Genomic DNA, 23520 nt, shown 5'->3' with positions numbered 1-23520 from the left:
TTTGCCCCCGCTGCTGGAAGGAATATGCCGTTTATTTATTTATTTATTTCAGTATAGATCGCCGGGATGAAAGGGATTAATCTCGGGAGAGTGCATGGAGTCGTCATAAATCGGGGATTTATCGTCTAACGAGAGGATCCATCTTCATGAATAAATTATTGATCGTCTACCATGGCGACTGAATTCTCACCCCTACAGAGTTAACCCATTCCTCGCCGTACCGATGTAACATCATCAACGCAAAATTTCTGCTTAATTAGACTTCAAAGTAAAAAAGTGGGTGTTGTGAGATGGACTTCGGGTGCAGAGGAGGCGCTACCTACCATATAGCCGGATTATGCAGCTGCCTAGGGGCCCCTAGGTCTAACCCAGGGCCCTCTGCCACCCCCTCCGCACAGCTGTTCTTACTACTGGCTGTTATATCCCAATGGACACTTTGGAGGAACGGTCGTCCGTAGCGTTAATGGGGCGGTTGGGGGGATCGGTGATCCCCCTTTTATCCGGACCACTGAGAAGTGGCGCTGCGGGGAGCCTGATCGCCCCTGTCATGCGGCAGAGGGGCTGCTGCCCCCTTGAACCTGCCATCTATGCGTAGTCAGGCTAAGCCAGAATACGCCACTGCTTATGTTGCTATAATTATTATTATTTATTGCTTTATATAGCGCCATCATATTCCGCAGCGCCGTACAATGTGTCCTGTTCTTGTAACAATGTAACATTATAATATTTTAGTTTATTACATATGTGCGTCCAAACAATAAACAATAGCGATGCTGCTGTAAGACTACAACTCTCATCATCCTTAGCCACGTAGGCCCCCCCCAACTATATCAGAGTGGAGAGGCAGGGTCCCCCTGTAGTCCAATGGAGCTCACGTGTGCTGCGACGGCTGAGCGTGATGAGCGTTGTAGTCCAAAGTTGCAGTCTGGATTACCAGATGTTGCCTGCTTGGCTACAAAAGCTGTTTGCTGTCCTGTGTTAAAATCATGTTTCCATAGAAACCCACGAAATGAGTGCCAGCCTGTGTGTGCTAATTCTCTGTGAATCCCACTGGGTCCGTGTCATTGTTTTTTTTCTGGGGGGGTTATCTTAACATACTGGTGCAATTAATGTTGTGGAATGTGATGACAGATCGACCCCATTTTATCTGCAGTAAAGACTCAAACCTTAATCAGTCGTTGGTCTCGTCTTAGATTTAGGAGCCGTATGTCTATCCCATGCATGTTTAATACCCTCGCTGTATTACCCTCTACCACCTCTGCTGGGAGGCTGTTCTACTTATCTACCACCCTCTCAGTAAAGTAACATTTCCTCCAATTCCATCTAAGATTTTTGAACTCTAGTTATAGATTATGTCTTCTTGTTGTAATATTTCTCCTCCTTTGAAATAAACCTCTCTCTTGTACTTAAAGTATTTAGATGTCTCTCTCCCATCCCTTCTCTCTTCTCTCCCCAAGAGCTGCCACTCTAAACTGTTGACATTTTTATGACCAAAATGCTTTAGAAAACAACTAAAAACTGCAACTTTGACACTGAATATATATAATCAGACACACAGAATTCCTTGAAAGATCCAGAAGCCTCTGATTCGCTTTTACTAGCCATTTTTCCAACTCCATGGTACAGAAATCACTTTATTGGCCATTTGCCCCCCTGTAACACCCATCTGGGGCAGATATTAAACACACTCAGGGCGCTGGAGCTTTAAATCCCACGTGCTGGGCGCTTTAACTTAAAGTGGGCGGTGTTACGAGTTCGAGCCAATTAGAAAGCCGCACCGGGGGGGTTGTTGAAACGCAGAGTTTGTGTGATTGCCATGGTTACGCTGTAGCCATGGTCACCGGTATTCCGGTACACAGAGCTGGCTAAGAGCCCCGGAGGCAGGGGAAGAGGGCGTGTCCGAGGGAGGGGAAGGAGGCGGGTCCTCGGGACATCGTGCGGTGTCCCAGGTGAGTCCTGCGCCGGGTACTTAACCCTGGAGACAGAGGAGGAGAGGGAGCCTGCCACGGAGAGAGTGATGGGAAAAGCCGAGTGAGGGGTAAGGAGAGGGACACTGGGGGTGATAAATGCGTGTGTATAGGGGGGAGTGTGAGGGTAAAGGAGAAGGGCATTGGGGCAAAGTAAAGGTTACGAAGATGGGATAGGAGGCAGAATTAATGGTAAGGAAAGGGTGGGTCAGAGTGAGGGGTAAGGAGAGAGTCAGAGTGAGGGGTAAGGAGAGAGTCAGAGTGAGGGGTAAGGAGAGGGTCAGAGTGAGGGGTAAGGAGAGAGTCAGAGTGAGGGGTAAGGAGAGAGTCAGAGTGAGGGGTAAGGAGAGGGTCAGAGTGAGGGGTAAGGAGAGGGTCAGAGTGAGGGGTAAGGAGAGAGTCAGAGTGAGGGGTAAGGAGAGAGTCAGAGTGAGGGGTAAGGAGAGGGTCAGAGTGAGGGGTAAGGAGAGGGTCAGAGTGAGGGGTAAGGAGAGGGTCAGAGTGAGGGGTAAGGAGAGAGTCAGAGTGAGGGGTAAGGAGAGGGTCAGAGTGAGGGGTAAGGAGAGGGTCAGAGTGAGGGGTAAGGAGAGAGTCAGAGTGAGGGGTAAGGAGAGAGTCAGTGAGGGGTAAGGAGAGGGTCAGAGTGAGGGGTAAGGAGAGAGTCAGAGTGAGGGGTAAGGAGAGGGTCAGAGTGAGGGGTAAGGAGAGAGTCAGAGTGAGGGGTAAGGAGAGGGTCAGAGTGAGGGGTAAGGAGAGGGTCAAAGTGTCCAAAGTGTGCAGAGAGAGAGAGAGAGAGAGAGAGAGAGGGATCTGCAATGGAGACAGAACTGGTTTAAGGAGCTGCCAATAAGGAGAATCATAAGGGATGGACATGGAAGGAAAGTATGACCCCCGAGGGCTGGGTGACAGATTAGGGGCCGTTCACTGGCCAGGGAGATGTTATGAGATACAGGAGCGGCTTCTGGCGGGATTCCTGGTTGTACGGAGGAAACAAAATATAATTTTAATAAAAATATACAAAGTAGAAAAAAACAAAATATTTACAAAACAATCGACAGACAATGGAGCTGCGTACAGAGATCATCTTAACCCTTCAGTGCATTATCAATATCCTCTTGGACCGGCTCCTTAATCGTCAACCAAATAAAACATGCAGCTTGTCAGGAGGTACTGATTCCCGGAATGAAGTCACCTGTATTCAAGCAGGCATTACAGCTGTGGTACGGCAGGGAGAAAAGCACCAATCAGGATGCTCGGATGTCATTAAAACAGAGGAGAGTATGACGGAGTTGGCACCAGGAGAATCTGCCCATTCACCCCCCGAGACCCTGAGACTGGGGTAAAACCCCTGAGATGGTAAATGGTTGGAATCGGTTAATTTTCTTTGACAGCGCTAAATAACCCTTTCTGCTTTTAGATCTCTGCTTATGGAAAGTACGCCATGTGTGACGGCAGCAGCGATACGGTACGTAGAGACTTTCCTCTGACTTCTCATAGAATAGTCAGGGATGCCCTGAGACAGTCGCGTGGGGGTCTGTCCCATCTGAGACCTCCCAGCCGCAGCTCTCCTTCTTCAGGGGGAGAGCAGCTTCATGGAGCGGGTTTGACTCGCCACGTGTGGCGTGGAGACGCGGAGCGGCTCCCGGGTACGGACATCACAGATCCAGCAGTGAAAACCATCCCCTGTCTGCCGCTTATTACTCTTATTTAGCGGATTATTTATTTATTCTTCGCAGTTTAAGTGATTTAGAGTTATTTTTTTCTGACATCCAATGAAACGCGAAGAGACTTTGGGGATCGGACGTCACCTCCAACAAATAACGTATTATAATTAACAATAAATGACATAACGGTGCTTAAAAAAACATCTGGATTAAAAGCTCTTTTCTGATTGGCTGATAGCACTATATATAATATATATATATAATAATAGTGAGATATTCTGTCATTGGAGATCTATGACATCATCCCCGTAAGTGTAGCTAATTAGACAAATTACATGTGAGTGCCACAGAATTTAAATGCAAGTGCTTGTGAAGCTACCAACACCCATCACTCTCAGCCAATTGTTACCCCGTCATCCTGCTCCTCTTCTTTCTCTTTGTCCCGCAGCTCTCCCCATCCAGCTAGAAAGATTTAATGCGGTCCTTTTTCTCGGGGGGGGGGGGCAGAAGCCGTAAACGACCTCGTTAAGGGAATGTTTGTTTGTCAGGCGTGTTTACCGAGTCACGCCGCTTCCCCTGTAATTATTACCGAGCCGTGAAGGGGTTAATCTCACTTTGCGTAATGTGAGGATTGCCCGAGGCCCCGGAGACTGCGTGACGCTCGCGGTTTTAGGGAAGCGCGATCCGTGGCAGAGAGATTTAGCGCGAAGCTGAAGAACCATTTATTAACGTCGCAGACGTTCCACCGGTAGCTGAGCTACTCCAGTGTCCAAGGGGGCCGTAAACAAACAGGGCATATGAAAGTACGGTGTAAGCACTTCTAAATGCATCGCTCAAACTTAAAATATACATATATATGTGCTTACTTTAGGAGAAGCTGCAGCTTCCTACTCCCTCCATAGTTTCGGAAGTCTTGTCTCTTGAAGCAGCCAGCAAGTGGCAGGAAAGCACTCTCATTGAACTCATTAGGAGTGCTTTCCGCGCATGCGCACGGGGGTCTCAATAGACCCCTGCTCGCAGCTCTCTGGACCCAGTGCTGGAATTGACTAGCGATAAGTATATCATCATACCGGGGAACTCTCGGGTTTTTGCCCCTTCTCAGGGTGAAGGGGCAGATTCTCGGGGTCACACAGTCTGGAGCCGACTCCTTCCTAGTTTCACCCGCTGTGATCATATAGAAGACTCCCAGTTGGTGCTTTTGCTGTAATATGTTACGGTTTATTTCCCTGCTTGAATGCAGGTGGCTCAGTTAAGCGTATCTTTAAATAATATCAAGGTTTCCATGAGGGCCGGTATTAGAACCATTTGGCGAGTGCTACGGAGAACCTACATGGTGGGCTGTTAAAGAGTTAATATTTCCTGCACCAAAAATAGCATCTGGGAAGGAGTAAGGGGCATATGTATATCGGGGGGGGGGTCTGCAGGATCCCCCCCCATGTCCTTGCAAGACGGATATCATGTAAATTTAAGGGGTCTGTTGATGTTGTGTTCTCTCTACATAGCTGCTAACAGTCCTAAGTTTAATTACCGGGGCAGCATGCCCCCCCCCCAGGTAAGCAGACTAGGTGAGCCGAGCTGCTTCTCTCTGACGCCAAACGTTTTGTTCTTGGCTTTCGTTCCACCGCTTGAAAGCGTCACGGATTGATTGCGGGTCACGAGCCTTGACGGAACTGTATAAAACCTTTGCCAGCGCCACTAAAGCGTGAATGCGAGTGCGTGTGTTTGTATGCGCATGTGTGTGTGCGTGTGTGTGTGTGTGTGTGTGTGTGTGTGTGCGTGTGTGTGCGTGTGCGTGTGCGTGTGTGTGCGTGCGTGTGTGCATGTGTGTGTGTCCGGGCTGTCGTGTTTGCAAGTGTCGTACAACAAACACAATGTATCAGTTTACAAACATGAGAGAATTCCATGTAAAGTATTCCATTGTCCATCTAACATCGGGATCGGGGAGCAGATGCCCCCCTGGATGTAATGCGTTACCAGATCCCCTCCATCCGCATCAACAACTTAACTGCAATATCGCTATTCATTGTTAAGCCTATTGATGTTAGGCGTTGGATTATGATGTCATACCCCAGCTCACCGCAACATCAGGTTTCTTTAGAGGGGAGAAAGCTAGCCGGTATCTTAAAGGGACCCTCTAATGCCCCAGGGAGACCCCTAAACAACCAACACTTACAAAAGTTCCTTCATATGCATTGTTCAAAGTTTAAAAATATACATATTTTGCGGAGAAGTTCTATTGATTTTTTGGGGATTTTTTTTTCCTTTTCTATTAATTTATTAATAAAAGTAATGTGAATATTTTTCCCTTACATTATTTAAACTTTTTGTTCTTCTGCAGGACAAAGACCTTTATGGATTTGAAGATGAGCATCAGTACAGAATTTGTCCAGGTAACTTTATGAATGTTTATTACTAGAGCTGACAACCAAAATGAAAGAACCAGCAAAAAAAAGTGACAAAACCCTTAATTTTATGGCGTATCGTAACAATTTTGCTAAATTGCGCAGGGCTCAATGTTGAATGCATTTCGATGCGTTGGGAAGACTCGTTGTATCTCTTAGGCATCATGCAAGCCAACGCATTCCTTCTTGCCGTAGAAATTCCACCGAATTGGTCCTTCAAGGTTTATTTTTAACTCTTCTTTTTTAATTTACACAATTTAATTTTTTAAAGCCATTTATTGCTGCTTCTATACACATTACTTGGACTTTTAGGGCTGTAGAACCCTTTGGATCCCAAAAAGGGACCGTTCCTCGTAATTAGGAACCCTACTTGGTGAGTTGAAAATAAATTATCTCACTCTATATATAAACTAGAATTGGGCAGAAAACTTGTGTTAGTTTTGGGGGGGGGGTGTTCTTTGTATTCGACAAAATTCATCTGTCTCCGTGTTCGATTTGGACGAAATTCGTCCAACGTTGTCGTTTTATGAAAATTCAATTTGTCCATCCGGTTGCCATGGAAACAAGAAATAAACTCGTAGAAGAAGTCCAATAGGGAACTTGATACCAATGGATAGAAGAAAGTTGGTTTCAAAGTAGCTTAGAGTTATAGGGTTAAGGATAGTAGTGGGCTGGTTAAAAGAGCTTAATTGAATTAATTAATAATCTTAATTAAATCAAAACTTTAGAGAGACACGGTGAGAAATGACAGGCTGAGGCTCTCCGAGTCTCACACGGAAGAATCTCACTCAGACGCAGCACCGCCGCGCCACATAAAGCAGTCGCAGTGAAATGAACGGATCCCCGGCCTGCTCTGCTCCTATATAGGCTCTCTCCATTACTGAAAGATGCAGCCCCGCCATTGGACAAACCCTCAGCGTGATGTGAGAGGAGCGAGCTGATTGGACAAACGAAGACTCAATGTCCCTCCTCTTCGTGCAGGCAAAATGGCGAGATTCTCCTCCTCTTAGTGTAGTTAAAATGGCGGCCACGGCGATGGAACAAATGAACAAAGATTTTCGTATGGCGCACATTTGTTTTTCCTTTCTGTCGTCGCTGGGGGAGCCTACAACACTCAGGCGTAAAAGATAATACCACCGTCTCATCTCTCTAAATAAATGATACGTGAAAGAAAAGGTGAGAAGTTGCGCAAGCGCGCTCGGTTCTTGAACGGGAACGTTGGATCTGTTTCATTGCTCAAGGTCTTCCCGTGGCTTTCGAGCGCATAACCCCATGAAAAAGGTCTACGAGAAGAGGTACATGTTTGTGTCTAACCATCCACGCTTTCACGAGAGCTTAATAAACGATAAGGAGAAGATTCTACAGCCAGACCTTCGCTTTCAGGCTTTTATTATCGAGTCTTTTTTAACCGTTGCGCACCAGCCGAGCGAGGTCCCCGCACCATGGCAACTGTAAAGTGGTATAAAAACCCCCGTTTTTGTTACAATGGCTTTTATTTTTTTCTCCCGGTGATGGAATAGTTTCAGCTCTACAGACTGCAGGCGCTCTAATTGGATTTCTGAATATTACCGGCAAGACTGCAGGTATATTACAAGTCCGCGGACGCCTAGGGGCTTAAATATATCCTAAATAAGAAAGAAAAAAAAGAAATTAAGCCCAGGAAAAGTCCGAGGACTTGGATTTGAGTCTCCATCGTCTCGCCCAACATTATTTTGTGATGTCGATAAATAAGAGTGTTTGGCGCCTGGCCATGGCACATCGCTGCACAAACTCAGCGCATATAACTATATTTCAGGCTGTGCAAGGGGCTTCTCCGCGCACCATGAATCTTTTTGGGACCCCACCAGGGATACGACTTGGCGCTTTCTCCTGCCGGTTCTGCTGTCTTAAACCTGTCTTATGAGAAGTTACTGCATCATAACGCAGGTGATTGAAATATACCGTAAGACTGTAATTCAAACCAGGCGTTCTCTTTAAAGAACAAAGTTAACATAGACTCTGCCGGCAGATCGGCCCCATCCGGCCCCCGTCTAGTCGCCCGTTTCTCCTGCTGTAAAGACTCAGACCTTAATCAGTCGTTGGTCTCGTCTTACATTGAGGAGCCGTATGTCTATCCCACTCGGCTGCCCCGCATTGTGAGTCATATAGTTGGTCATATATAGTGAATCATATAGCGTACGTATAGATACTATGTTTCGTAGCCTTCAGTTGGGTTGAGCAGTGGAGCTATCCGACCTTAAAGTCAAAAATATGGAAACTGCATCAGTTACGTTAATATGGACTCTTGTCGCAGTTTTGACCTCTTTGACGCAGAAAGCATTCACGGACTTATTTCTATCCACGCTTCTACCCTGCTGCCACGGCCGCTACTCCCACAAACATCACCCCGCTACTACCCCTTCCCTACAGAAAGCAAGTTTTCCCAATGTTTTGCCCCCACCAAGGCAGAAGGTGGCATTGTGTGACATCCTAAAGTCCCATTAATCACATCACAAATACAGCTTCATGCTGTGTCTGTTCTGTTTCAGAGATGAATTTAATATTAATAGTATCTGTGACTTGACCAAAGCACTTGCACTCGCACACCAGGATCTCCCCGTCCTTTGCCATTGGATGACCATTCAGTAACCATCAACAGAGGTGGCTATGGAGCCATTTCCAAGCTTTCCGGGTGACATCGCATCATGGGAGTTGTAGTCCGCTGCAGCTTGAGTGCTGGGGGTGACCTGTTTCCAAAAATGCCGATCTAGCAGTTATCAGTGCCAGGTAAGTATTATTGGGCCATGTTCACTAACTGCAGCCCAACCGTACTATTCGACATGTTCAGGTTCGAGACTGAGGACCAGTTCGGCGGACCTTGGATGGCCACTTAATAAAGGGGGGGAGACTTGGAGATTTGACAAAAGGGAGTCAATAAGAACTGTTGAGCCATTAGTTTCTGATACACAAAATAATCCGAGTCCCGGACTCAACCCACCGTCGCCGTTAAACGCAGTCGCATTGCATTCATTTGAAACCTGCGTGCGTGCGCCTGTGTGAGCTCGGAGCTGGAGAGACAGACCGGGAGATTGATGGATATACTTCGTTTATTTATTGTTTAGGATCGAGTGATTAATGGTCTTTCCCGGCTTGTAATGTAGTGCTCATTTTCCTCCCCGTAAAAAGGGGCGAGTGATTTATTTCGGCTGAGCGTCGGCGTTGCATTTCAATAGCCTGACAGTGATAACGCCATATCCACATGGACTATCAATTAGGTAAAAATATAACACAGCCGCGTTCCGTAGCAGAACCGCCGACCCGGACGCAAGATTTAGAGGGGAGGAAGAGGGCCGAGACAGCTGACAATGCTCAAGAGTAACTCTGTCTTTGGATATACGGGCGCGGACTTCAATAAATGAAAGCAGCTTTACATCTTCTAGAGCCGCGCGGTGCGCTTGAGACACCGGTTAGCCAAGAAAACAATTAACCGAGAACAAAAGGAGATAAGGAACAAAAGTACGAGAAACTGGGCAAATATCAATGGCGTGGGAACAAGAAAGGGAGGAGAGGGGCAAAAGTAAGAGGAATTAGGAAGAGGATGACGAAAGGACTGAAGGCCTGGGAAGGAGGAGAGTGGCGAATACTGGGGAGAAGGAATAAAGAAGAAAGGAGACAAGAGTAGACATTATATCTGGAATGTTAAAGTAAAGAAGATAAAGAAAGGTCTGAATGCTTGGACGGGGAGGGGATGAAAGGAGATAAAGGGGGAGAGTGGGAAATGCAGGAGGGGAGGAAAAGGATGATGAAAGAGATGAAGACTAAAAGGAGACAAGGGGAGGAAAGATGGATAAAAGCTGGCAAAGTGAAGAAAGATAACAGGGGTAAAGGCCGGAGAGGAGTGAAAGAGAGAGGTGTTGGGTAAATCTTTCGATTGGGAAAGTAAACCAATTCCAAGAGGTCTCATGATTGGGGAGGTGTGGAGGAATAAAGGTTGAGGAGGAGGAGGAGCAGAGAGGAAAGTGTTGGGTAAATATCTGTAGAATAGAAAAGTAAAACAGAACAAAGGCTTCAGAGGGGGTAAAATAAAATACAGAGGAGTGGGGTAAATGCGGGAGGGTAACATTATATTTCATACAAAGAAACACCCGTCATCCTGCAGGGGGCAGCACTCCAAATATCTAAACATTAACCCGATAATCCCCAAGAGCCATTTGGATCCTTATGTGTGGCTGCTTCCTCATTCCTTCTCTAAATCCTTGGGATATCGGAGCGAATGTAAAACAGATCCAATTAAAAACTTTCCAAATTAAAAATAAATAAAAATGAAAATTCTCTTAATTAAAAAGCCCAGGTTTCCGTGCCTTGTTAATTAAGAGAATCCCTTCTCTTGGTCATTATGGTTTTAACTCCTTTATAGCCAGATCAGCGAGCAGTAATACAGTAGTACCCCCTGCGCTGTATACAGTAATAACCGCCAGCGCTGTATACAAGAATAAACTCCCTTTATCTGCAGACCTGGAGCCGCCGTCGCTGTCAGTCATGTGATATTTTGGGCGACTTTCCCGGCTCAAACACCACACTGAGCTGATGCTTTTTGGAAATGATAATGAAGTCCGTTCCTCCATAGACTTTCATTAGTCAGAGAGTCAGTCTGTGTGATTAAGACTGAGCCATTCTATTGTTTCAGGGTATTTGTCTAGATTGGGCTGAGATAACAGAGCTAGAACTCTAATAGAACTCTAATGGCTAATATGCAGCTGAAAATATTATATTGTGGGGCAAAAACTACACCTGTTAATATTTTTTTTATATATTTGAATCTGAAACGAGTAAAAAAGAAAAAAACGGTGGTTCCCCTTTAAATTCCTCTTGTGAATTAGTCAACGCTTGTGTGAACACCAAGGACGTGAACAAACATACCTAACCCTAAAGGTCTGCCACAAATTATCCTTCCGATGTCTCGGTTTTCTAAGTACAATCGTCTGATTGACTTAAGATTCCTGCGTCTAGTTTTTTTTCTTTCTTTTATTTGGTAATTAAATACCCCGGGGGGGGGTATAACGGATTATACTTTCTACATCACATACAAGTGTTTGCGTTGCACGAGAAACCTAGCAGTCTTTGGTTACTAAAACAGAAAGACAGAACAGAAGAGCTCATTTCAGCCTCTTATCTGGAGTTCCTATCTAATTGCAGGCTCGGCGTGCCACTTATATTGGGAGTTTGATCTCCTAGCGCAGTGCATGCCTGGATTGTTAAATATTAATTTGCCTCACAAAGTGAACCGACCAACGCATCGTGTTATTTTTAATCTAAGACGTTTCATTTATAAAGCCGTTCCCTGCTGTTTCTATACACATTATCGGGGCTTTTAGGGCTGTAGAACCCTGCAATCCCCTCATACCCAGCAAACATTCTGACCTCCTAGAAAAGAAGGGCATCAGGGGAGGAAAGAGGGGCATCGGAGGAGGAAAGAGGGGCACCAGCGGAGGAAAGAGGGGCACCAGCGGAGGAAAGAGGGGCATCGGAGGAGGAAAGAGGGACATCGAGGGAGGAAAGAGGGGCACCAGTGGAGGAAAGAGGGGCATCGGAGAATGAAAGAGGAACATTGAGGGAGGAAAGAGGGGTATCAGTGGAGGAAAGGGGGCATCGGTGGAGGAAAGAGGGGTATCAGAGGAGGAAAGAGGGGCACCAGCGGAGGAAAGAGGGGCATCGGAGGAGGAAAGAGGGACATCGAGGGAGGAAAGAGGGGCACCAGTGGAGGAAAGAGGGGCATCGGAGAATGAAAGAGGAACATTGAGGGAGGAAAGAGGGGTATCAGTGGAGGAAAGGGGGCATCGGTGGAGGAAAGAGGGGTATCAGAGGAAGAGGAAAGAGGCGCATCGGAGGAGGAGGAAAGAGGGGCATTGGGGGAGGAAAGAGGGGCATCAGGGGGGAAAAGGGGCACAGGGATCTAGGGTTCAAACAGCGACTGGCTTAACTAGTTAGGGCACTTAACGTTTTAACTCTGACCTCTCATTCTTACACTTCTGCTGTCATTCTTTACATATGTCAAGGAAGCGTATTTATTTAATCAGTGTGTACATTGAGACACGCGTGTGCGGCTGGTCCACCTCAAACATGGACACTTTCACCTCTTAAGTTATTATTATTTATTGATTTATATAGCGGCGTCCTATTCCATAGCGCTGTACAATGGGCAGACAGGACATAACAAGTGGATTATGACATAACAATCTGATTTACAGAAACAACAGGTGGCCCTGGTCACAGGAGCTTACAATCTAGAGCTCTTTGAACAGTCCAACAGTCTTTGTAAGTCCAAATTGTTATGTGATGCGCTGCCCCGGCACTTTAAGGCTTGCGGCCGCCTGATGATGTCACCGTGGCCGACAGCTGGATATGCGTGCCGACATGTGATGATGTCAGCACATCAAGACCACATGCGCAGCAGAACCCCGGTACCTATGTGGGGGCCAAGCTTAGAAAAGGGCTTAGAGTGCTGCCCAAAGCCTCTGGAACGTCATTCTTCGCATCTTTTATCCAGCAAAAGGGATCATTCTTTACTCGTCTTGTGTTCGTTATTTCACCCGATCTCACCTAATGTAAAAAACATCGATGGATTGCAGATGCGCTTCCAGACCTTCTGAATAATTGATTTCTCTTAATTACAAACACACGGCAGAACCAAGGCGGTATCTCTAATTCATGATAACAGCAGCGGCTCAGAGGATATTGTATACCTGGCGACAACACCGTGCGAGCGTCCCCTGCGTCAAGACACAAACGTACCGAGCGTGCGGATTACAGCGCCGTTTAAAGGGGAACTCCCATGAAAAAATAACCCCCAGCCCTGTATACAGTAATAACCCCCCAGCACTGTATACAGTAATATAACCCCCAGCCCTGTACACAGTAATATAACCCCCCAGCGCTGTATACAGTAATATAACCCCCAGCCCTGTATACAGTAATAACCCCCCAGCGCTGTATACAGTAATATAACCCCCCAGCACTGTATACAGTAATAACCCCAGCGCTGTATACGGTAATATAACCCCCAGCGCTGTATACAGTAATATAACCCCCAGCCCTGTACACAGTAATAACCCCAGCGCTGTATACGGTAATATAACCCCCAGCGCTGTATACAGTAATATAACCCCCAGCGCTGTATACAGTAATATAACCCCCAGTGCTGAATACAGTAATATAACCCCCAGCGCTGTATACAGTAATACCCCCCAGCGCTGTATACAGTAATAACCCCCAGCGCTGTATATAGTAATATAACCCCCAGCGCTGTATACAGTAATATAACCCCCAGCGCTGTATACAGTAATATAACCCCCAGCACTGTATACAGTAATATAACCCCCAGCGCTGTATACAGTAATTAGATCTGGATTGTCAAAAACCTGGTACGAGGCCACTGGATAACTCAGTTATTAGACTGTAGGTTATATCAGGATACGGGGTATAGATACCTGCGGATGGTTATCGTAGGGCACCACAGTATACCGAGGACCTTCTTACTGGGAAGAGGTTATGAAGAAGACGACGGCCGGGTTCTAACCTTCACGTGTTTGTTTTCTCTCAGGAAAATACCTCTATAGCCCATATTCCAAAAAGACCACCCAGATTGTGTTTGATACCCAGTCTGGGAAGCAGGTGGCCCGGCTAAAGGAACCTCGGGACCTCTATGGGGTGTCATCAAACAGCTTCCACCAGCTGCCAAGGTGGCCCTACGAATGCGAGGTGCTGAAGGAGAAAGTTCAACATCTTGGTAAGTCCTTTTTAATGAACAGACAAACCAAAAGCAAGAAAGATACGCCTGTTGGCAGCAGGGTATCCCGGTCTAGACCTGAGACGGGGGGGTTTGGACGGTCAGATCTCCTGGTCCACCACTGCTCCATGGGCTGGTTGGAGGGATTGGACGTCTCCTCTGTAACCGGCCAACATACATTAAGGAGCCCTCCATAGTCAAATTGTTTCCCCACATTTACTTAAAACCAAGTAATTTACGGTGTTTTGAAAACCATCCGTTATCTTCAAAGGCGCTTTTTGTTTGTCTAGTAAAATACGCCTTGACCTACAAGCTGCTCTGTTTCCTTCCGACCAAAACAACGACACAAACTTTTCATTTGATGAAAGGTTTCAGCGAGATTCCAGATGAAAGCTCCTTTCCTTTCTTAGTATTATAAGCGGTGATCTATAAAAGTAGAGGGTTTGGTGCCCGGGGGGTCGCGAGGAGCTGCAGATCTGTGACCTTCCGGTAGACGTCGTGTTTTCCGAGGACGGCCATGGAATTCGAAACGAGTCGAGGGATTCAGATCACAAAGCGAAACGCGAAAGAAAAAAAGGACATCGCCTCGGAATTTTCAAAAGAAAATGATTATTATGGAACGTCTTTTTTGTTTGTAGATTGCACTTTAGGAGGCTCACTTTGAAGGGCCTTGGAGGTTCTTGCTATAAGAGATTTTTAGCTTTCCAGAACATTCCAAGTTCTGTATTTAATTCATGGGAAGTTCTATTCTTTTTTTAGGGGCTTAACGGGAAAGTACCATAAAAAAAGGCTTTGCTAGGGGCAAAATAGAGAAAATCTAGAGATCTTAGAGAGGGGCTCCAGAGACCACCACCCCCCTCCCCCACATAATCATTCCAGGATAAGCGTTTAATGTAAATCTTCGTTCTTCTCTGTGTTCCTGTATTGTTGATTGTTTATTTGTTTGTTTTGGTTTTTTTAATTTATTTTATTAGACTGGAGCCCACCCACTCCAGAGCCAATGTACAAAGCCACGGGGCAAGAGCAGGAACCACCGTGTGTGGAGCCCACGGTGGGCAAGGTGGTCTATCTAGCAAATGAAGGTAGGTAACATGCGGCAGAGAGAAAGCAACATAACCCGAAAAGTAAGCAAGCCAATCGAAATCAATGGGAGAGCTTTCTGCGCATGCGCACAGCTGGGGTTAGGGTTTCGTTAGACACACCTAGATCCCTTTCCGAGACAGTTCTAGAGCATATCACATGGGCACGGGCAGCAGGAGATGTGTTCTTGCAAGCCTAGGATCTGGAACCTATGATCCCAAGGGGGACCACATGAACATTTAAAGGGACCGCTGAGCATTAAAGTCCGTATGATGGCTGGAATGCCCCTTTTAATTGAAACTGGAAAAAAAAAACCCTATCTTAAAAAAAAAACGTAGTTTCTAAAGGCTTTGTTATTTTGTGTTATTATATGCAAATGAGGAGTAGAAGAAACGGATCGCTCCCTAGAGACAGAATGGTATCGTTTTGGTAGATAAACTGATTAAATTCTCCATGGTGGCTTATTATTGCAAGAATCATGCCACGAATAAAGAACGCAGCGTTCCATTGTCACTCATTTGTTGTTTTTTTTTTGCCATTCCCCGTTCTATTTTTAGGCCGATCACATAATTTTATGTATTTTTGGAAAATAATTGCTCTATAAAACGCTCGTTGAAAATGTCAGCCATTGTGAATTTTCTCGCTGCTTTCCCGAAAGCTGCGCTCATAATTTCTAATATTGTCTGCGATGTTCTGAGATCATTTCAAGAACAAAAAAAATACGCAAAAAGGTGCCACGCTGAGCCCCGAGGGTGTTGGGATTGGATATTTTTGTTTTTCCGCAACCAATTTAACCCCTTCTCTACAGCGCTACGGCATATGCTGGCGCTATATGAAACAATAAATAATAATTGGGAATAAACTTTTGTGTCTTTGTATCTAAATCACGTTGTCCTTTGTCTTTTAGGAAACAAGGAGCCCTGCTACATGTATTCCAAAGCGGGTGGGAATCGCCCCCTTAGGGACGTCACCCCCGAGAGCTGCAGAGACCTCGGGGACACTTTGGCTTTTGAGGCACGTTTTGAGAGTGGGAATCTCCAGAAGGTGGTCCAGATGTAAGTTCCATTACTTCCCCGTTGAAATCTGATCCTTTCTTCAATAACCAGCCGTAGAACAGCATTTCTTAACAAAGACGTACCAGGTACGTCATGTGTCCTCTAGGAACATTTTCTGGTGATGTTCCTGGTATGTCTTCCATTGTTCTCTGCCTTCTCCTCCCTCATCCTTGAGCTTCCTAAACCAATCAACAGCAATTAGAAATTTAGCAATAGGTGAGATAAGTCAATGGGTGGGGGTCATACCTGGAGTCTCCAGGTGAAGCCGGTAGAGTTCCCAGGTATGGCGGGGATAAATATGCATGGCATTATCATGGAAGTTAAGATGGCTTCTCCCATGGTATACACACAGGGTAGGTATATATTGCTTATTTCACACAAAATCTAGGCTTATTTTGTGTAAAGAACAAATAGTAACAGTTCTGTTTCATGTTTTTTTTTGTTCTCTGCCCCCGCAACCTCTCCTGTCAGCTCTGTATTTAGTGAATAAGCCCCCCTGTAACTTGCCTGGGAAAAGGGACCAGGTACCCTAAGGTGGCAAAGTAAACTCTTACAGCAAGTCCTCCGTCCATCACGAACGCCAAACTTCACACGTTGACAGCACTTAATTCGCCACGCGCGTATCCAAACCAGTCAGGTCCATTTCGGAAATCTATTACCCGTATTAGCATTTTTATTCTCTCGGCAGGATAGCTTTTTTTCCCCCCCTCACTCGGTCGAGCTGCAGCATGCTCTTTATAGAATAAATTGCTATAAATTCACTTAGTAGCTGTGCATAATAATGGGATATATCAAACTCTCCACCGCGGCTTTTGACAGCCCTTATGTGCGTCTGGATGAGGGTATGGGTTTCGCGATATCCGCACTATGTTTACCGCCTGCCCGAGTTGCACGTTACAAATTGGAAGAAAAATTGATAGTTTGTTGACAAGAGTTGAGTTAAGAGGAATTTACCTCGAAAAACACGGTAATGTAACTCCCCTGCGGACATAAATAAAGCTTCTCTGTATGTTCCTATAGAACCATCTGATCAAATTGACTTCCTTCATTGAGCAATTCAATCGCTCCCATCCCCGATTAATGTATCCGTAAGAAACACTCTGCGCCTACATGGGTAAAGCTGTTATTTTAGTGGTAAGGGACAGACTGGCCGCAGGTATTAAGCAGATTTGGCCTTTTTTTTTATATTTGCCCTCAATAAATGAAAGTAAAATGTTGGATTGTGTGAAGCTCCAAACTCATCCCACCTTGGCCTCCATTTTTCAGCGGTGAACATGACTACCAGCTGACGCTCCGCACCGACCTGTACACCGAGCGTCACACCCAGTGGTTTTACTTCCGAGTGAGGAACACGCGGGCCAACGTGCTGTACCGCTTCACCATTGTCAACTTCAGGAAGCCCAACAGCCTCTACAACCAAGGCATGCGGCCCCTCGTGTACTCCGAGATAGAGGCCAAAACCCACCGCGTTGGGTGGCACAGAGTGGGCGAAGAGATCAAATACTACAAGAACAACCTGAGTCAGTACGGGAATCCCTGCTATTCTCTCTCATGGACCTTCAAGCTTCCGCACAGCATGGACACGTGTTATTTCGCGTACAGCTACCCGTACACCTATTCCAACCTTCAGGACTACTTGGCCGGGATAGCCACGGACCCCAAGAAGTCCAAGTGCTGTAAAATCCGACTTCTCTGCCAATCCTTGGCTGGTAACATGGTGTACGTGCTGACCATCACAAACCCCAACGCAACTACCATAGAAAGGAAGAAGAAGAAGGCTGTGATCGTAACGGCCAGAGTTCATCCAGGGGAGACCAACAGCTCATGGGTAATGAAAGGGTTCTTGGATTTTATTCTGAGTCCCCATAAAGATGCCTGCCGCCTGCGAGACGCCTTCGTCTTTAAGGTTGTACCCATGCTGAACCCTGACGGGGTGATTGTGGGGAACCACCGCTGCTCTCTCGCCGGCCGAGACCTGAACCGGAACTACAAGTGCAAGCTGAAGGACATCTTTCCTTCGATATGGTTTACCCGCTACATGATCCAGCGGTAAGAATTTCGTGCATTTCATAAACAGCTGGCTCTGAATCTTACATATTTCGGGTTTGATCATATGCCCGCCATTGGAGACACATGGAGAGTGGTGGGGATTTTACCAAAAACCTTTTTTTTTTAGCTAAAATTAACTCTTACCCAGTTTTCCGACAATCTGTCCTTGGAAGGCTTGGATCTACGTTACAGAGGTATCTACGCAGGCAAATTATTAAATATAATAGAGAAAATATTTTTTTTAACATTCCAGCCTTAGGGTATTTATTTTATACGGCCACAGGGTGCGTGAAATAGATGTTGCCTATAAAACGATAAAATGTATCCACTGAACAAGTGAAAAACCCATCAGTTCTCCGCAGGTACAACTAATCTCTTGACCTCACATTGTCCGAGGAACCTATGGCTCGTTGGCAGATATAAATGTTGCGCTTGGGGTTCTCCGCGTGTTAAACTCGGTCTCTTAGCGATACTAACTGTTGGTTATCCGTACGACCTTAGCGCTCATGGGCCAGCAAGCGGGCAACCTCAGCCTGGCCAACAGAGCCATGTCCAAAACGGGGTGACCTGCGCGGGAACCTGGGGCTTTAAACAGGTCCTTAGGGGAACCCCCCCACATTTTCTACGCGTAACCAGCAACTTGTGAATAAACGCGATATCTCAGACATTAGAAAGCTTCAAATAAGAATTCTCAGACACATCTTCCCGTTTTTTTTGTTTTTTTTATTATTATTATTATTTTCATCCAAGATGAATGCAGCAAATCAGCACTTTGTGCCGTCTGCCGGATCCAAAATTTCATACGTTACATATTTTATTTGGTTTCGCCGCAGAAATAGAAGGCAAGTTGGCAGCGCATTATAAATATAAAAAAGAAGAAGATAATAATCATTATAATAATAGCCGCAGAATACAAAGTCAGCGCGGGCTGATGTCCCTTCCACTCGAACGGTTTAAATCTCTCGGCGTAGCCTTGATTACCTTTAATAGTTTGTCTTCTGCTGTCACTCAGTTTGATGGGAGCCCGGCACTTATCACAGCAAAGATTATTTCACTTGATAATGTTTAAGAAAAATTGTTTCTTCTGCATAAAAAAAACCAAAAAACCCCAGCAGATATGCCCTGTGAGTTGCGCTGTCCCATAGCGCCCTCTTCAGGCCAGCAGAGTTATAGCAACATCACGATTTCAACGGATTCTCTCCTATTCTACCGCACAGACCTCTTTGATTTATTAGTCGGGGGCCCGAAAAAAATATGATTAAATTATTAAAAAGTAATATTTCTATTAGAGCCTTTGATACAGATCCGCCAGGCTCACAGCTTGGTGACGTCTTGTTAGGGGTGACCGTTTAATGCCGTGGTAAGGGAAATGATGACATTTATTGTATTAGATAAATTCGGCGCTTGCTGATAAATGCGTCTTCTCTCCGACAGCGTGATGGAGGAGCGAGAGGTCCTCTTGTACTGCGATCTTCACGGGCACAGCAGGAAGCAGAACGCCTTTATGTACGGCTGCTCGGCCAAACGCGGCCAGTCGGCAGGGGGCAACTTGGCCGAGCGGATTTTCCCGCTCATGCTCGCCAAGAACTGCCCTGAAAAGGTAAGACAGCATCGTGTGCGCAGGGGAGACTCAACCAAGCCAATAATTTCACCATCGGTGGGACCTCATCCCTCCTCTGTGTACAGGTCACATGTCTGATCGAGACAGATGGCAGCTATGAGAGTGTTCCCAACATGCTGATTGCTTACCTTTTACATTTTAATTGATATATTACCCCTCTCCAGGGTTAGTTAAGGGTTCTTACAAGGATGTTGGTACCCATGACCATGTAGAAGCCAATGGTGTCTTGGGGTATTGATGAAACAAGTTCTTACCCCGCTGGCACCATCTAGGAAGTTATCTGCTGTAGACGGAAGAGAATCTTCAATTCTACTATTTCATTGATAAAAAAACCAACAACTTATTTCTTTGCTGGTATTTTGGAGTTGGATACATGTTCCTAGAGGTTATAATATGCAAATTTCTTGATATCCTTCCTGTTCAATGCAAATAAGTCTAAATATTCTTTTGATGTTAAGGTTGGTCAGCGTATCAGACACAAGTCCTCACCGGCAAAGTGTTTAGTTTTCTTTCTCAGACTGCAAGTTCAAAGTGCAGAAGAGCAAGGAGGGCACCGGCCGCGTGGTGGTGTGGAGAATGGGTGTGAAGAACAGCTACACTCTGGAGTCCACGTTCTGCGGCTCCACGCTGGGTGAGTAGGACAACTCATGGTTTAATCGTCGCTCCATGACGGGTCATTTTCTTCCCATATGGGATGTTAATAAACACCTGCACTGAGCTCTGTTTTGGGGGATCTGGGGGAAGCAGACGAAGAGTAAGTAACCAGATGTCACCAAGAATGGCCTTTGCTCCTTCTTTGAGGAGATAGGGGACACGTTTGGGATTTGGACTGCAAACATAACCCAGGCGGGCTAACTCACCCGGACACAAGCTGTACTCACTAGATCAAAATGTCTAAAAGGAGTAGACATTGTAGCCGGTTCACTCCTAGCATCTCGGGAAATCGGACACTAAGCCTGACGCTGGACTTAAGCCTGGCCGTGTTCGGGAAATACATTTTCACTTCTTGCAATTTTTGGTTTGTAATTATAGGGAAACGACGCGGGACCCATTTCAGCACCCAGGACCTGGAGTCCGTGGGACATCATTTCTGTACCACTCTGTTGGATTATTGTGATCCAAAGAAAAGGACGGTAGGTGTTCGGCAGTCTTTATAAATCTGATTTTGCTTAATAATCCATAGATTTTTAATCTATATATATATATTAATAATATAATAAATAATATATATTAATATATAATAAGTAACAGTATCGTTTTGTTATATATTATTATTATTATTATTTTCACATTGAAAGTGTTCCCGTCACCCCCATTTTTACATCTTTGTAACGTATTTTATTTCTGACTCAAAGAGCACGAAATCGGAGCTGGCTTAGATGAGAGCCCAAAAATACAAATTCAAAATATGTGAAAAACTGAAAAATCAATAAAACACAAGCTGCATAGTAGGTAGAATGGTTTACGCTCTGCTGATTTTTAAGCCCTGACCAGAACCCGATTTTTCCTGTGGTCCTTCCCTATAGCAAAACAAAAGATTTGAGATAATATTGCTTATTTTTGCTTATTTTGCTTAAGGAACTGGAGGAAATGCTGAAGCAGAGGAAACGCCGGCACAGCAGCAGCTCGCCCTTAAATTCCTTTATAGATGTTCTGTCTGATCAAGATGAGAGGTAAGGGGGACGCCATATAAGAACAGCCTTATAGAGCCTTATAGGCCGGTCTCCGGCCGGTGCCAGGGCCAAGGTAGCTATTCACATATCAGCCAACTACATGTCCTATGAAGCTCTTCCGGTTTGATGCTGGCGAAGCATGGTGGGAATCGTTGCTTGTCTTGGAGAACCTTAGTGTTTGCCAACAGACATGATGGCCAGCAGGGTAGGGTTGGTGTAACAGATACAAGATTACCAATTTCAAGGTACATAACGGGAGTTGTGGTTCCATAGCTACTCTCTATTGACCGATCTCAGTGTCCATTATTCATTCTTCATTTAGCAGGCGATTTACCTTTAACGTTCCTCTTTTCTTTTTCAGCACTGATGGCTCGGATAGCTCCGATTCTGACGGACCTCCTGCCCATCTGATGGGCCTTGCTGATAAGGTAATCCCATTGACCAAATTTAAGATTCCTCTTTAGAACGTCATCTGCTCACTAGAGTGCTGGAAGCTGTTAGAATTGAACCTTATAATGATGGCTAAATAGGAAGGACATTTGATTTATGGATGTTGGCTTTGGCCAAGCACCAGAATCATAGTCTTGCTAGGACATGGTTATGTTCTGTGGTCTATCTGCCCTAGTAATGCCTGTTGATGTTTTGCTTTCTCTATAACTTCACTGTTACTCTGATCGTCATGGATCTTATCGCTGGCCTGTAGACCTATCAGAGGTAATCAATCACTGGGCAAATGTCGGATGGGTCCCTAGCCATTGGTGCCCCATACTCGTCCTCATTATTTAATTGATACAAATATTAGCATGTATCTTAAGAGTGTATATTTTAAAGCAGGGTTCTGTACATTTATGTTCCATATAAAACTAGTTTCACGGTGGAATCTCTGCGTTTATAGGTGATGCCCAAGAAGAAAGTACTGAAATCAATAAAAGAAAGAAATGCCTCTAAGGACGCAAAGCAACGTTTAAAGGTAAGAAATGTTACCCCCACCTGTATCTTGCAAAGCACCCAAATCCTCAAACAGCTTCTATCTCCAGGTACTTTTGGAAACATTTGGAGACCTGTAATCATTTCAGGAACTAAAAAAAGTTGATTGTAATGAAATTGTAGTGCATTTGGTATTTTAATGTAAATATCTATATCTATATATATATATATGACCGCGAGACGCTATTAGTAAGTGGGTGGTTTTGGAAGGGCAACTGCAGGAGGATTCAGATATTGGACGCTTAGTCTAATTGTTACACTGAAAGTTTTGGAAGTCCTTTTTTTCCATAATGTAGACGGACCATTTGCTGCATCGATGCAATCATTTTATTACTTGTTACGCTTGTTAACCAGGACGAAGATGAAACCACGGTGGGGAGGAAACTCTTTATGACTGTGGATGGAGGATTGAGCGCAGTCACTGTAAGGATCAATTATCTGCTGATTGATTGATATTTCACATCGTTCCCATCTGCGGCAGAGTTACTGAATAGATTGTCAGTTATACAGGAACACATTTAATAGTGGGGTTTATTTGGTGATCCGATTGTAGATCAAAAATGTCTGTCCTTCAGCGAGTCCCTGCAAAGGAGCGTCTCAGGTTCTAACTCCACAACTTAGGTGTCACTCAAACTTACTCTGTATGAGAGAACCGACTATCCTAGATTCCTTGACCTGGGTAGTCTTTGTCAGCAGGGTGTAGTTGGTATCCCCTTTAAGCACAAGGAGGTCCATGTGTGGACCTCAAGAGACCCTCAAAAGCACACAACAAGAACTTTGAGAACAGACAGCTGCGTAATAGCATCACCAATCGGAGGTGTCTTAAGGTTTAGATCTCTTGTGCCATTACCGAGGAAAAATCTCGTACGGGCAGTCCAGAACCAAAATGTGAGACACAAGGCCACCAACAATCTCAGATTTGTGTCTTCCGCGAATTGGGACCTCATCAGTAGGGTGCAGTTGGTATTCTTCTAGATTCAAGTGAGCAAGGAGGTCCACATCTAGACTCACGTTGAGGTAGAGCCCAAGAAATCCAATACCAAAAAGCTAAAGGACACTCCTGAGGGAGTGCACACTCTTAAGATAGGCTGTTGAGTTGTTCTCAAACTTTTTGGTATGTGATTTTATCCTTCTGGAGGTCTCTTGAGGTCCACCATTAGTGTAAGGGAGTTCAGATGAGGACCTCCGTGCTTACTTGGGTCCAAGAGTAATACCAACTGATGAGACCCATGGAGGCTGTCCCCCGTTAGGAGGCAG

General features: G+C 45.3%; 1 protein-coding gene across 1 annotated transcript in view; it reads left to right on the top strand.

The window, feature by feature from the left end:
• Positions 1–1938: 1938 nt before the first annotated feature.
• Positions 1939–23520, top strand: part of AGBL3 (AGBL carboxypeptidase 3) — a 28097-nt gene continuing 6515 nt past the window's right edge. The window contains exons 1-14 of the mRNA XM_053465162.1: positions 1939–2038; positions 3385–3432; positions 5970–6021; positions 13613–13798; positions 14773–14880; positions 15786–15933; positions 17200–17982; positions 19417–19582; positions 20108–20234; positions 20636–20736; positions 21182–21276; positions 21638–21704; positions 22172–22246; positions 22618–22686. Of these exons, the coding sequence (XP_053321137.1) occupies positions 3409–3432; positions 5970–6021; positions 13613–13798; positions 14773–14880; positions 15786–15933; positions 17200–17982; positions 19417–19582; positions 20108–20234; positions 20636–20736; positions 21182–21276; positions 21638–21704; positions 22172–22246; positions 22618–22686 (2001 nt within the window). The 5' untranslated portion in view covers positions 1939–2038; positions 3385–3408. The remainder of the gene's footprint in view (positions 2039–3384; positions 3433–5969; positions 6022–13612; positions 13799–14772; positions 14881–15785; positions 15934–17199; positions 17983–19416; positions 19583–20107; positions 20235–20635; positions 20737–21181; positions 21277–21637; positions 21705–22171; positions 22247–22617; positions 22687–23520) is intronic.

This window comes from Spea bombifrons, chromosome 4, assembly GCF_027358695.1.
Source record: "Spea bombifrons isolate aSpeBom1 chromosome 4, aSpeBom1.2.pri, whole genome shotgun sequence".
NCBI lineage: Eukaryota > Metazoa > Chordata > Amphibia > Anura > Pelobatidae > Spea > Spea bombifrons.
Note: the sequence above shows the minus strand (reverse complement) of the source record. Positions and strands in the feature narration are given on the sequence as shown.